This window comes from Mauremys reevesii, linkage group 19 (assembly GCF_016161935.1).
Source record: "Mauremys reevesii isolate NIE-2019 linkage group 19, ASM1616193v1, whole genome shotgun sequence".
NCBI lineage: Eukaryota > Metazoa > Chordata > Testudines > Geoemydidae > Mauremys > Mauremys reevesii.
In genome coordinates, this window is record NC_052641.1 from 6,969,753 (window position 1) to 6,983,964 (window position 14,212).

The window sequence follows — 14,212 nt, forward strand, 5'->3', positions numbered from 1 at the left end:
AAATGTCAAACATCTCCTTACTAGTCCCTTTAGGTCCATACGTTAGATACCCTCCCCCCCAGTGAGAAGCCCAATATAAACACAGAGATGCATAGATTTTAAGGCCAGAAGGGGCCTTTAGGTTACTTGCGGCCCAGTCAGCATCCAGCTGTGGCCCATGTGACGTCCTTAAGGCCGTACAGGTCGTATACATCTTGTGTGGCTGTGGCTCATGTAACACAGAGAGCTGCATGTATGGCCCACAATAGTAAACAGGTTGAGAACCACTGAGGTAGTCTGGCCTCCTGCAGCCACAGGCTAGAGAACCTCCAGCAGGGACTGCTGGATCGAGCCTGTAACTTTTGATTGAGCTGGAGTATGGGTAAAATTTTCCAAAGGGCCTAAATGACCTAGGAGCCCAAGTGTCACTGAAAGTGCGTGGGGCTGAGACTCCAAAGAGCATAGGGGCATGTCTGCAAGAGCTGATGGCAGCGTACATAGGCATGTCGATTCCAGCTATTGTCTAGCTAACATGGGTAACAATAGTAATGAAGATGTGGCAGCCCAGGCTAGCAACCCAAGGACCTACTCGGGGTCCCCAGCAGGCTTGTACTGTGGTTGCTAGCCCATTTCATCACATCTTCCCTAGTACTGTTCCCCTTGCTAGCCTCACACCTTCCCTGGCAGTGTAGACACACCCTGAAAGTCACTTTTGAAAAAGACCCAAGCTAATGGTTACGTCATGTGGGAGCTGAAAGGTTAATTCGTTGTCTGGGAAGTGTTAAGGTCCCTGTGCCACTGCAGTGCAAAGTGTTCCATAGCCCCTAAAACAATACAGGAGAACTCTGCGTTCACAAGTGCTTCTGAAGGAGAGTTTCAAATAAGACAAAGCTGATAAAACTCACTCACCGATAAGAGCTGCCAGTCCTTTAATATGGTCCTGGTGTGCAAGGATCTGGTCACAGCCAACCTGGATAAGGGACACACACACACACTGGTCAGTTTCCAGACAGATGTTTTAAATGACAAGCAATTAGAAGTTAGTTTGGAGGGCTCAGTTTCACAAAGAGATTATCCTGGAAGCTTAAAAAACAATGGAATGAGGAAACACACTCCACTCAGACTTTGAGGCCAGAAGGGACCATCACGATCTAGTTTAACCTCCTGCATATTGCAGGCCACATACCTCACCCACCCTCTTCAGCAATAAACAGTAACTCAGCCAGAGGTTAGGGGACTTACAGACGTCAAGTTATAGAGATGCCACCATTTTCTCTAGTTTAAACCAACAAGTGAACCGTGCCCTCACCACAGAGGAAGGTGAAAAACCCCCAGGGTCTCTGTCAATCTCACCGGAGGGAAAGTTCCTTCCCAACCCCAAATATGGCAATTGGTTAGACCCTGAGCATATCGGCAAGACCCCCAGCCAGACACCTGGGAAAGAATTCTCTGAATAACTCAGAGTCCTTCCCATCTCCAGCAGTTGGACATGTTTGCTACTAGCAGTCACAGATGGGCCACATGCCAATGTAGGCAATCTCATCATGCCTTCCCCTCCATCAACTTATTTAGCTCCGTCTTGAACCCAGTTACGTTTTTTGCCCCCCTGCTCCCCTTGGGAGGCTGTTCCAGAACTTTACTTATCTGATGGTTAGAAACCTTCGTCTAATTTCGAGTCTGAACTTGTTGATGATCAGTTTATATCCATTTGTTCTGGGTCAACATTGGCCCTTTAAGTTAAATAACTCCTCTCCCTCCCTTGGATTTCTCTCTCAGATGTCTTTATAGAGAGCAATTATATCTCCTCTCAATCTTCATTTGGTTAGGCTAAACAAGCCAAGCTCCCTCAGTCGCCTTTTGTAAGGAAGGTTTTCCATTTCTCTGATCATCCTAGTAGCCCTTCTCTGCACCTGTTCCAGTTTGAATTCATCCTTCTTAAACATGGGAGACCAGAACAGCACACAGTATTCCACAGGAGGTCTCACCAGTGCCTTGTATAATAACATTTCCCTATCTCTGCTGGAAATACCTCGCCTGATGCATCCTAGGATTACATTAGCCTTTTTCACAGCTACATCACATTGGCAGCTAATAGTCATCCTGTGATCAACAAATACACCCAGGTCTTTCTCCTCCTCTGTTGCTTCCAACTGATACATCCCCAGCTGATAGCAACAATTCTTTTATTCCCTCAGTGCACAACTTTGTATTATTAAATTTCATCCCATTTCTGTTTTTCCAGTTTTCAAGGTCTTCCAGATCTTCTTTCATTCAGGCATTTTAGCTGAGTTTAGCTGCTTTGTAACGGGATAGTGGAACAGTTTTGTTTTCTAATTACAGAGTGTGTTGGAGGACCTGGCCAGGAAATAAGCAGTTCATGCTGGAGCCACAATGTTAAAGGGCTGCAGTAGGTTCTGACAGCAGAAGCAGGTGGGGGGAATCGAAGTCAGTTACCAGTATGCCAGTGTTCGGCAGCGTTTGGGTGACAAAGTGCTAGGCTAATAACCTAGAGGAGTAGGCCAAGATTTTCAAGAATGACATTGCTGCTAGGGGCCCAACTTGAGACACCTTCAAAGGAGCTGATGGTCAGAGAGCCAACCACTTGGCTTCTGAAAACCAGACTCTCTAAAGGGTCTCAAACTGGGCCCCCCAAAATCACCAGTTGCTTGTGAAAATCTTGGCCTGGGGTTTTATCAGTCGTGACCCTCGGTCCAACGTGGGCCAGCCCCATGCTCCTCCACACTACCGGCATGGTGCCTCAACTGCCCGAGGAGGACCACCTATTGGAGAGGATGGGGAAGGTCATTCTTTGTGGCTCATTCACGAGCTCCTTAGCAAAACAGCCATGTGGAGCAGTTAGGAACTTGGGGGAAGTTCTGTGCTGTAGCACCGTGGTTCAAGAGCACTGCAAGCCACACACCAGAAACGGAATGAAGACCAACAAGGCCACCTACTGCCCTAGATGGATTGGGAGGGGTGACTGGAGGGCGCCGTACCAGGGTCCCAATCCTTTGGGCTATTCAGCAAGATGGTGTGGATCAGGCACTGGACTGGACCTTAGGATACCTGGGTTCAATTCCTGGCTCTGCTACTGGGTGACCTTGGACAAGTCACTTCCCCTCTGTGCCTCCGTTTCCCCAGCTGTATGGGGAATGACGACACTGACCTCCTTTGTAAAGTGCTTGAAGGTCTAATGATGATAAGAGCTAGGTATTCTATTATATTTGTATTCTAGTGTCAACAAACCAGTGTATTATTCTAGAAGGGACATCTACAAGTCACAGCCTTGCTCTCCAGAGCGTGTTTTCCCTGGGTGGATGGAGAGAGGAAGAATTACCCATGACAAAGGTCAAAAGGATTAGTTGTCTAGAAATGATCAAAAATATAAACTCTGGGGAAACAAATCCTGTTCTTGCTTCCACTGTGCTACCCTGTATAGTCTATGGCCTGGTAACGAGTGATTCTGGGTGCCTCAAGGAGGTGGGGTAGGGGGTTGACCTGAGACATCTTAAAAGGAGCTTGATTGTTAGGAAGTCCGAGTCACTTGCCCTTCGAGAATCAGAACCCTTTAAAGACGTCTCAAGTTGGACAACCAAAAAACAGAGGTTCCTAAAGCGATTAGATCCTTTTGAAAGTTTAAGTCAACGTGCTTGTATTGTGTGTAACTTGAGTGAAAGCCGAGTTTGGCTGAGGCTGACCGCAGCCATCCCTCCCCAGAGCAATCAGTTTCAGATATATTTAGTGGCAGAACAAAAAGAAAAGAACACACAAGATGATATTCATTGTCTCAAGAGGGTGTAAGAGCTCTTCCTGATCCCTCCAGCGCCCTGGCACTCACCTTGACTGGGTTAGCAGGGAAGTGACCCATGAAGTCTGTTTTGTAAGGATAGTCCATCATAGCCATCATGGTGAAGGCATTTCGAGCGAACTCAAACAGCTGGTAGACATCTTCCTTGCAAGAAACCCTCTTGCACGTGGACATTTCACTGCTGATTCTATCGTAGGCTGCAGAAGGAAAGAAAAGTGATACATATGCTCCAAAGAGTGTAAACTGATATCACAGAGCCGTGCCATGTTTCCTTCATTCCACGTGGCTGGCTAGTCAGGAGTAATATGAAGCTATGAGAACAAGAACAGGGTTTGTAATACTACATATTAACTTACACAAGTTTGGGTGTCCAGATGCAAATGTCCCCCATTGTGTAATAACCCTGCATTCTTCCGCTGACCTAGCTGCTTGTTGGGGGGGGGGGGTGGCTTACCCACGCCGCCGGGAGAATCCCTCCTGTTAGCATAAGTAGTGTCAACACTGAAGCACTACAGTAATGTAGCTGTGCCACTGTAGCATTTTAAGTGTAGACAAGCCGTTACTCCTTTCCACTCCTGGAGCCTAGTCTCTCCCCAGCAGGATACAATTCCCACTGGAAGCTAATGAGGATTACTGGTTCCCTGCAGCAGGAGGGTCGGACTCTTTCGTTTGCTCCCAGAGTTGTTTTCACTCCCATTAGCTCTGCAGGTCCAGCATAGCCCCGGGGGAATGCGGCTTTGTGCTGCCTCAGCTGAGTTCTCAATGTAGATTCCAGGACAGGCAGCGGCAGAAAGATCCCAGCTGCACTGTCAGATCTGGGGTTGAATTTGCAGAACTGGTAGTTAGTGGGGAAAAGCATCTTTTTCCATTTGGGAACTGTGAGACTCACTGAGTGAGAATAAACCTGGGTCCCACAGCGTCACTACAGCTCAGATGCACCTTAAAACGCAAAGATTATCTGGAGAGGCCTGCTAGTCAGGAGAGCCGGCTCTGAAACGGAGCCCTGCTGCAGACACCCTAGGTTAGCTGAGACTGCACCACACAGTGCCCTCTGCTCAGTTAGCAGCAGTGGTTGCATTAGCGGTCCCCACATGCCCTCTTTACGTCAGAGGAAAGGAGTTAGAATAGGGACCGAGCAAACACGAAGCGAGGGAGTGATAAGTAAGAAGGAAGGGTGAGAAAAACAATGTTTGATAAAGGTTCCAGTAAGCGGCTGCTTGGGATCATCAAACAGTTGCTGACATCACCGTCAGCTTGCACACAATGCACATCATCTGCTTGTGCATCACATGTATATATGTAAAACAAAAAAACCCTGAGGCCTTGTCTACATGAGGAAGTTACACCCGCCTAATGAAAGGTGTGATTTTAGATTGGTTTAGTTAAACCAGTGCAAACCTCTGTGAGGACGCACTTATTTCAGTTTAAGAGGGTCTCATTTCAATCTAGCTGAAGTGTTTCACTGTAACCCTAAATAAGGGTCTGCACAGGGGTTTGCACTTGTTTAATTAAATCAGCTTAAAAACTGCAACCACCTCAATCCGAGAGGACCTTGGAGACGGCGCCTGCCTGCTATTCAGAAGCATTATGCCGTAGGCAACCAAGCTCATCTTACCTCCACTCAAGTAGAGGTCATTGATTTCCTGGAAGGCTTTGCTCACGGCCTTGACACAAGCTGGGCTTGAGCCCTGAAAATCCTAAAATGATGAGAGAGAGAGAGATTAGAGCAGCCAAGCCAGGAAGTGACACAAACAAGGATAACAGCTCTGAGGTCTGTATCCAAGGGGAGCAGCCCCTGCCTTTCTGAGCAGCCAGTCATGGCAGACGGCACTATGAGCCACCAACAGGGCTATCAGACTACAAGCCACTTTGGCAAGTCATATGTACACTCTTATGCAGGGTTTCTCAAACAGGGGTTGCCGCTTGTGTAGGGAAAGCCCCTGGCAGGATGGTCCGATGTGTTTACCTGCCCCGTCCCATTGGCCTGGAGCAGCAATCCACGGCCAGTGGGAGCCGCGATCCACGGCCAGTGGGAGCCGCGATTGGCCGGACCTGCGGACAGGGCAGGTAAACACACCGTCCCGGCCCGCCAGGGGCTTTCCCTACACAAGCGGCGACCCCTGTTTGAGAAACCCTGCTCTTATGAATGGTGCTGATACAACCTCTGCCCGGATCCCCCGCCCATTCCCCCAGGAGCAGTAAGCTACACTTCCATCTTCTCCAAACAGAACGGCAGCCAGTTTGTTTTCTGCCATCTCTCTGCTAGAAAGAGTCCGATATTACAACTTCTCCTCTCGGTATAAAGTGACAGGAGGGGACACAGCAGCTAGAACAAGGGAATGGGTCACGGTTACAGAGCTCCAAGGTCTTGTTTCTTATTTACACCAAGGCCATTTGGGAGCATTCTGCCAGTGCAAAGGGTCCTTAAAAGCAAGAGTAAATTATGTTTTACGAGGCAGCATTGCCTACTGGATAGAGTACTAGATCGGGACTCAGAAAACCTGGCTTCTACTCCTGGCAATGCCATTGGTCTACTGCAGGGGTCCCCAACGCGGTGCCCGTGGGCACCATGGCATCTAAATGCGCCCGCATCCTGGTCGGCGGCATTTTGGCGGCGACGCCTCTGGATGACGCCACTTTCCGCCGACAAACGACGTCATCCAGAGGCGTTGCTGCCGAAAGGCTGCCAAATTTCAGCGGATGCTCGACTGCCACCACGGTCCTTCGTCTGGCGGGTGCCAGATGAAAAGGTTGGGGACCACTGGTCTACTGGATAACTTTGGGCAACTCACTTCCCTTTTCTGTGCCTCAATTTCCCTTTATCATTTACAAATAAATTATCATTATTGGCATTTTACAAAGTGCTTTGAGGTCTACTGCTGGAGAAGATATAAGAGCTAGGGATTATTGTTACTAATAACACTCATTTTAAGATCCTTTTATCCTACCAGAGTGGTGTGAAGTAGCCACAGGTGATGTCTACACTAGGAAAAAAGTGTTAACAGTTTTTCTAGTGAAGACATGGCCTTAAGGTACAAGAATCAGGGCCCTAGTTTCTATTACCACCTCTCCCGATCACCTGACAAGCTTGGTACTAAATGACTTGTGCAGTGTGCACTTGGGTGTACCTGAGTTGCACACACAAAAGCTCACACTGAACTCAGCCTTGTGAAAAAAGTGCACATGCACTTATAAGCACGGCCACTACCTTCGGTGCTACGCTCTTACGCCCCCCATCTCCTCCCTGTGTTATGAGGCTTAGTGTTTACAGAGTGGTTTGGAGAGCCTTCAATAGAAGGCACTTCACTCCAAGTGAATGCAGTCTAACTCCTGCAAAATGAATGAGAGGAAGCAAACAACTGCGAATGAATCATGAACTGTTTTGTTTGCCTTTAGGAATATTAACAACACAGGTGCATTCTCTCACCAAGGACAGCAACTGAACCTGAATTGCCTTCTCTTCAAAAGCACACAATGCTGCTATGAAGATTCCTTAAAGGTGAAAGGAAGCACTTTAAAAAAAAAAAATACACAAAGGGACTGTTTGGGATCTTAACACACTGATAGTCTTAACGCTGCAGATAAACACATTTTGGGAGTCAATGGAAAGGGGTTTTTTTAAATGTAGAAGACGCAGCAAAAATTCAATTTCAAGTTTCTGCAATAATTAATGGTATCATTAATACCTAAAGCAGAGCAGGGAGCTACGTCTCATACGCTGCGTTAGGGAAGGAATTAACTTCACACACGGAAGAATTCTCAGAGCTGGGCCAGGCTGGTGATTAAGAGGAAATGGTTTCAAATATTTAGTTTTCAAAAGTGCACCTTTAAGGCATAACATCCTGTATTCCCGTAACAATTTAGGATCTTAAATGAGACTTTTTATTTGGTCACCTAAAGAGCATTTCAGTTCATCTTCACACAAGCCATTCCCTTTCCTTAAGATTTTTCACAGATCTCTCTGGGCTCTAAGCCACCAAATCTAAATAAGGTTTTCAGAACAAGAGTGTGCAAGCTAAAGGCACTAGTGTTTAGATTAACCGGCAGTTAATTTAGGGCCAAGTTGAGGAAATGTTCATTCACATCAGCGTGTGGAACTCCATGCTGCAGGAGGTCACCAAGTCAGACACAGTGACTATATTCCAGGCAGCCCTGGACACTTTATTCCCACGAGTTTATCTGTTGCTTTGCAAGCTAAGATTGACAGAATCCAGTCTCCTACCTTGGGACATAAGTTCCCTCCTACCTTTCCAAGTGTACTGGGGAAATGAGCAGGAATATTAAAGGCTCTTTTTAGCTTCCTTTGATGGCAAAGACAGAGGCAGGATATCAGATCGGAAGGAGCAATGACCTGGTAAATGTGTCAGGATTTCAGTGAGAGAGTTTTGCTGCTCACTGGCCAAGAGGAATGAATTTCCCTCCTCTGCTTCACAAACAAATTCATTTTAAATTGCATTAAGGAGGAGGGAGGAGTTCTGCCGGCTGCCCTCGTGAGAATTTATTAATCACAGTCACATGGCACTGGAATCGGGATACGGGGCTGTGATGGGTGTACCAGGTAGAGCCCTGCATGGGACTATTTTTTAAAATCCCGCCCCTGTCATGCAATACCCACTCCCACCCACTCCCGCATGGTTTCTTGCATTTTTATCCCACTCCCACCCACAAAAACCTTAGATCCTGCAAATGCCACAAGAGACAGATTCACTCATGCTACCAAAAAAAAAAAAAAAAGTCAGTTGTGTGTGTATGTATTTTATATAATATATATAAACTGAATTGGGACACTATTTTTACCACTAAAAGAATAAAACAAATCTTGCTTAAACGATGTAAAAAATACTTTAACTCCTGTTATAATAGGCATCAAATCTCTTTCTATCCCTCGCTTAAATTTAAGTATTAAAACCTTTATTTTTTAAAAAAAGAAAAAAAACTTACTTTACATTGCTGAAATTCTATTTATGACAAGCTGATGAGAGATTTAGTGTTTTCCCACAAATTACCACAGTCTGTTTTTTCAGAGGGGTTTTGCCCACCTGATCCCACCTACAACAAAATACATTTTACCTGCTCCTGCTATTATGACAGTGGGTCCTGTGGGACCCACAGGATCCCAGTCCGGCTGCAGGGCTCTAGTACCAGACTCTTTGAGGCCGTCCTATCACCCCCCTTCTCCTAGGAAAGGAGCAGTGAAGGTGGATCCTCCAGGCCTGCCTAGAAAGGCTACAGGGAAGCAGCCAATCAGAGCACAGCAAGTTCATATAAAAAGAGCTGCAGGGCCCCTGAACAGGTCAGTTCCTGGCTGGGACCACAAGAGATAAGGCAGAGGGACTCTCCAGGCACGGTGGCTTGGAGAGACTCTGCTCAAGCAGGGAACAGACGCAGGAAACCCAAGGACTATGGCAACAGGTGAACATGACCAAGTGGGAAGCAGCCCAGGGAATGCAGCAGCAACTATCAAGGGAAGCAGTAGGTATCTGGTGTTTATAGGGTCTCTGGGTTGTAGCGTGACCATATGTCCCGTTTTGGCTGGGATAGTCCCTTTTTCAGACCCTGTGCTGGCTGTCCTGACTTTTTTGATAAAACTGGGCATTTATCCCATTTGATCTTGCTAACTGATCATCAGTTGGCAAAAGCAAACTGGACAAAGCCACAGTTTTGCCAAAAAAGTGGGGTGGGACCTCTATCAGGGTGTGGTGGAACATGTGGGGAGTGGAGGCTGGCAACTGATGAACTCTTGGTTACCACCCCCTGGAAAGGGACTGAACTGAAAGAGTGACTTGGCCAAATAGCTGAGGCAGTGAGAATTGCTGTGGACAAAGTCTCCAGGGAGAAAGCCCTGGGAGCAGTACTCTATAATATGGCAGGGAAGGACTTAAAGCTAGCCCAGGAGGAGCTGAGAATTGAGCCCAGAGACAGGGCTAAAGATACCAACATGGGCACAACAACAGTCCTTGTTGGACCTTTGTTACCCCAGAAGGGGTTTGTTCACGTAGACTGACTGTGTGTGACTTGGACAGAGGGCTGAGCCACGGAAGGACCTGCCTGACAAGGGTAACAACCTACAGGAGGTGAAAGGAAAAGAGAGAGTGCAGGATCACAGCCAGCCACACTCCCGAGAGGTGAGTGCACCCCATCACTCACCTGGCTCAATGGCTCCATATCTAGTCGGCAGCCAGTATCAAGCGGAGTACCCCAAGGGTTGGTCCTGGGGCCGGTTTTGTTCAATATCTTCGCTAATGATCTGGAGGATGGCATGGATTGCACCCTCAGCAAGTTTGCAGATGACACAAAATGGGGAGGAGTGGTAGATATGCTGAAGGGTAGGGATAGGATACAGAGAGACCTAGACAAATTAGAGGATTGGGCCAAAAGAAATCTGATGAGTTTCAACACAGGACGGAAGAATCCCATGCACTGCTACAGACTACGGACCGAGTGGCTAGGCAGCAGTTCTGCAGAAAAGGGCCTAGGGGTTACAGTAGATGAGAAGCTGGATATGAGTCAACAGTGTGCCCTTGTTGCCAAGAAGGCTAATGCCATTTTGGGCTGTATAAGTAGGAGCACTGCCAGCAGATCAAGGGACGTGATCATTCCCCTCTATTTGGCATTAGTGAGGGCCAGTTTTGGGCCCCACACTCCAAGAAGGATGTGGAAAAACTGGAAGGAGTCCAGCGGAGGGCAACAAAAATGATGAGGGGTCTAGAGCACATGACTTATGAGGAGAGGCTGAGGGAACTGGGATTTAGTCTGCAGAAAAGAATGAGGGGGGATTTGATAGCTGCTTTCAACTACCTGAAAGGGGGTTCCAAAGAGGATGGATCTAGACCATTCTCAGTGGTACCTGATGGCAGGAGCAATGGTTTCAATGGTTTCAAGTTGCAGTGTGGGAGGTTTAAGTTGGATATTAGGAAAAACTTTTTCACTAGTAGGGTGGTGAAGCACTGGAATGGGTTACCTAGGGAGGTGGTGGAATCTCCTTCCTTAGAGGTTTTTAAGGTCAGGCTTGACAGAGCCCTGGCTGGGATGATTTAGTTGGGGATTGGTCCTGCTTTGAGCAGGGGGTTGGACTAGATGACGTCCTGAGGTCCCTTCCAACCCTGAGATTCTATGATCACAGGAACCTTCACCTGCAGCACTGGCTTATATCCTACCCTGAATGTGGCCACCTCTTGATCAATGGCTTATGTGAACCAAGCTACTGGCCACTGTTCAGCTCTTGGTGTATGAGGATCAACACTGCTCCTTGTGTGCAGTCTCCTCAGAGAAGCCACCGATTGGACAGATCTGGAGACTGAACATCTCCTCTGCTCTCACAGCAGCAAGGTGGGCCTGAGGCAGATGGCCAAGCCAGCCGCTGCTTGTGCTATAGCTCTTCTGGGGATTCACTGAGAATTTCAGTTTTCACAGTCATCAGACTAGGACTTTTCACTAGCACAATGTTCCATGTTCTCAGATTATCAGCTAGCAAGTCACCCCCAGCCCTAACCTGCAGCCCAGGGGACCTTATAAAATAATTCCAATGACGTTAAAATAGTCCCAAATAATATATCAAAAGTCTCTATCACCCTGCAAGTGTGCAAGCAATAGTCGTCTTGTGTTTACAGGGCCTTTCACTCAAACTGATCCCAAAGTGCTTGGCAAACTTTGCCAGTGTACTGGGAGTCACTTCGCCCACTACTGAAATGCAGCTACCTCTAGGGGTAAGCAGATGCCATGCAGTGTTTCATGCAGAATGAAACAAAGTTTAGGACAGGAAATGAATAGCAGTTGTGATTACAAGGGGTATTTATCCAGGCATATCCAGTTGTGATTACAAGGGGGGATTTACCTGGAAGCTCCCAGGATGAAATTTGGCCAGGACACTAGTATTGGGATAATGTATCTTTAATGACAACGGGGGGTCAGAGCTCAGTTTTGCTACCCACCCAGGAGACCTCCATCAACACAGCAGCCTCTACCCCATGCTGGCCTGCTGGTTCAGTACGGACAACGGGAAGGGCGTGGCATCCTGCAGCAGCTGCTTTTCCTTAGAGGTCCCCATTCCAGCTACTCACCCAGCCCAACACTCCGTCACGAGGAGATGGCAGTTTGGAAAGATACTGCCACTTAGAGACAAGTCAGCTACTGTTCCTTCAATGGAGCTTCCACTTACTGCAGTGACAGCTTGAAAGAACTGGTTGGGGTCTCCAATCCCAGACACAGACAACAGAGGAGCACTGGCAGCTAGTGCTCCAGCCACAATGTTAGGATATTTCATTCTCATGTAAGCACTCAACATTCCTCCGTAACTGGGGGGAGAGAGAGAGAGAGAGGAGGGTTACTTCATTCAACACGTGATTTAAAGCAAACTTGTTCGGTAATTTGGGCCCTGTGGAGCCAGCAGTTGTGGCCTCGCTCAACCCAGTGAGCCTGGAATCTAAATGAGAATCTCATCTTACATTTTTTAAAACAGCAGCTCTCTGGTCCTCTCCTTTCCAAAGAGCATTAACACAAATCTACACCCATCGCTGAGGTTGAGAGGCGCAAGCAGCTGGTCTCCACTCTGCAGGAGGCAGCCTGGGTGTGAGGCCATCTAAAGATCTCTCACACACACTTAAAATGGGTCAATTATGCTTGGGGTGTATCCCCAGCATGTACCTGCTGATTTTCCCAAATCCTCCAGCAGCTCCGTGCATACCCTGGAGACCGAAGTCCTCTCTTTACCCACAGAACAGCAGCAGCACAAGATTCCCCCATGTGGCCCAGCCAAAGTGCATCATCAAGATCCCCTCCAAAAATCAAGTGGGGGAATTCAGTCTCCATAATGCCTTAGCCTCTCTACTGAGTCTACCAACCACTAGGATGGTTTCCATACTGCAAACACAACTGACACCAATGATTCCCTTCACGCATGCTACTGAAGTGCAATCCATTAATAAAATCTTTCCAGTCACCAGCAGCCTGGGCTGAATGTGAACTGGAGACTTACTGGTCAAAAGCTCTTTGTCTCATCACCAGTTTCCTGCTTTCCCAGTATAAAATGTTTTGTTACAGTTTTACATTAAGCATCCCTGTCTCCTGAAGTTCTTGGGTGCGGTGGTCCAATGTTCTTGGTCAGCTCAGGGACAGGCACAGAACCTGGAACTACACCTCTACCCTGATATAACGCGGTCGTGGGGAGCCAAAAATCCCTACCGCGTTATAGGTGAAACGCCGTTATATTGGGGTAGCGGTGGCAGGGCTCCAGCGGCGATTTAAAGGGCCCAGGGCTCCCCACAGCAGCCAGAGCCCCGGACCCTTTAAAGCGCTGCCCAAGCCCCGCTGCTACCGCACTATATGTGAACCCGTGTTATATCGGGTCGCGTTATAGCGGGGTAGAGGTGTAGTTCATTCACTGACACTGCTTAGAGATTTCCAGTTCATGGTGCCTATTTAAAGTAACTAGAAGCCAGGACTGACTGTGACAAGCTGCCTTTTGGAGTTGCAGCCCTAAATACCTGAGGCGAATTACCTATTCCATTAAAAGAACAGGAGTACTTGTGGTACCTTAGAGACTAACACATTTATTTCAGCATGAGCTTTCGTGAGCTACAGCTCACTTCTTCGGATGCATAGAATGGAACACACAGACCGAAGAAGTGAGCTGTAGCTCATGAAAGCTCATGCTGAAATAAATGTGTTAGTCTCTAAGGTGCTACAAGTACTCCTGTTCTTTTTGCGGATACAGACTAACATGGTTGTTACTCTGAAATCTATTCCATTAGGCAGGCATCAACACTGTCTGATTGATCTCCTTATCTTAAGCAGCCTTGTAAGGAAGAGATCAGGAACTGACTACTCAGCATGGTCTCCTATTTTAGACCTCATGTCCTTGCAGGGGACTGAAGGCTGCTGGGTTGAGACTTTATGGCTCTCATCCAGACAGCCCACATTTTAAACAGAGCAAAGACCAGGAATCAGTGCTAGGAAAAAAACTGAAGCAACTAGGGGGAAGGGGCAGCATTCCAGAGTTATATCCTACCACGTGCAAGTACCCATCATGCTTCAGGGCAAAGAAAACTGAAGCGAGAGAGCAAGGAATCCTGGGAAAGCATGCGTTGCTACTGGAAGGGGAAGTCTATAAGGACAGCACCACACCAGTTAGGGAACAATGTAGAAAAGGAAGATAAGTACCTGGAGAGACCCGAGAGCATTTACCTGCCTCCGAAGGCAATGACTGGGCAATCCCTGGCACCATACTGCTTTTTAAGCTCTGTAATGAGCACCGCATAGTCAGCCAGGGCTTGTTCCACAGTGAGCAAGCCGATATTTTCCCGCTGCATTGACAGTTTCCCAAATGGAAGAGATGTCCCATAATACCTCTGAAAGAAAGCGAGGCATAAAGAGATGTTGGACCCGCTGCATCATATCTCCTCTACTCCTAGGTCATCATGTTCAAGC

General features: G+C 47.6%; 1 protein-coding gene across 1 annotated transcript in view; it reads right to left on the reverse strand.

Moving 5' to 3' along the window:
* Positions 1-14,212, reverse strand: part of DPP7 (dipeptidyl peptidase 7) — a 36,183-nt gene that overhangs the window by 16,274 nt on the left and 5,697 nt on the right. Inside the window, exons 4-8 of the mRNA XM_039506041.1 lie at positions 13,970-14,133; positions 11,946-12,081; positions 5,403-5,484; positions 3,818-3,984; positions 889-949 (exon numbers count right to left, since the gene is read on the reverse strand). Of these exons, the coding sequence (XP_039361975.1) occupies positions 889-949; positions 3,818-3,984; positions 5,403-5,484; positions 11,946-12,081; positions 13,970-14,133 (610 nt within the window). The remainder of the gene's footprint in view (positions 1-888; positions 950-3,817; positions 3,985-5,402; positions 5,485-11,945; positions 12,082-13,969; positions 14,134-14,212) is intronic.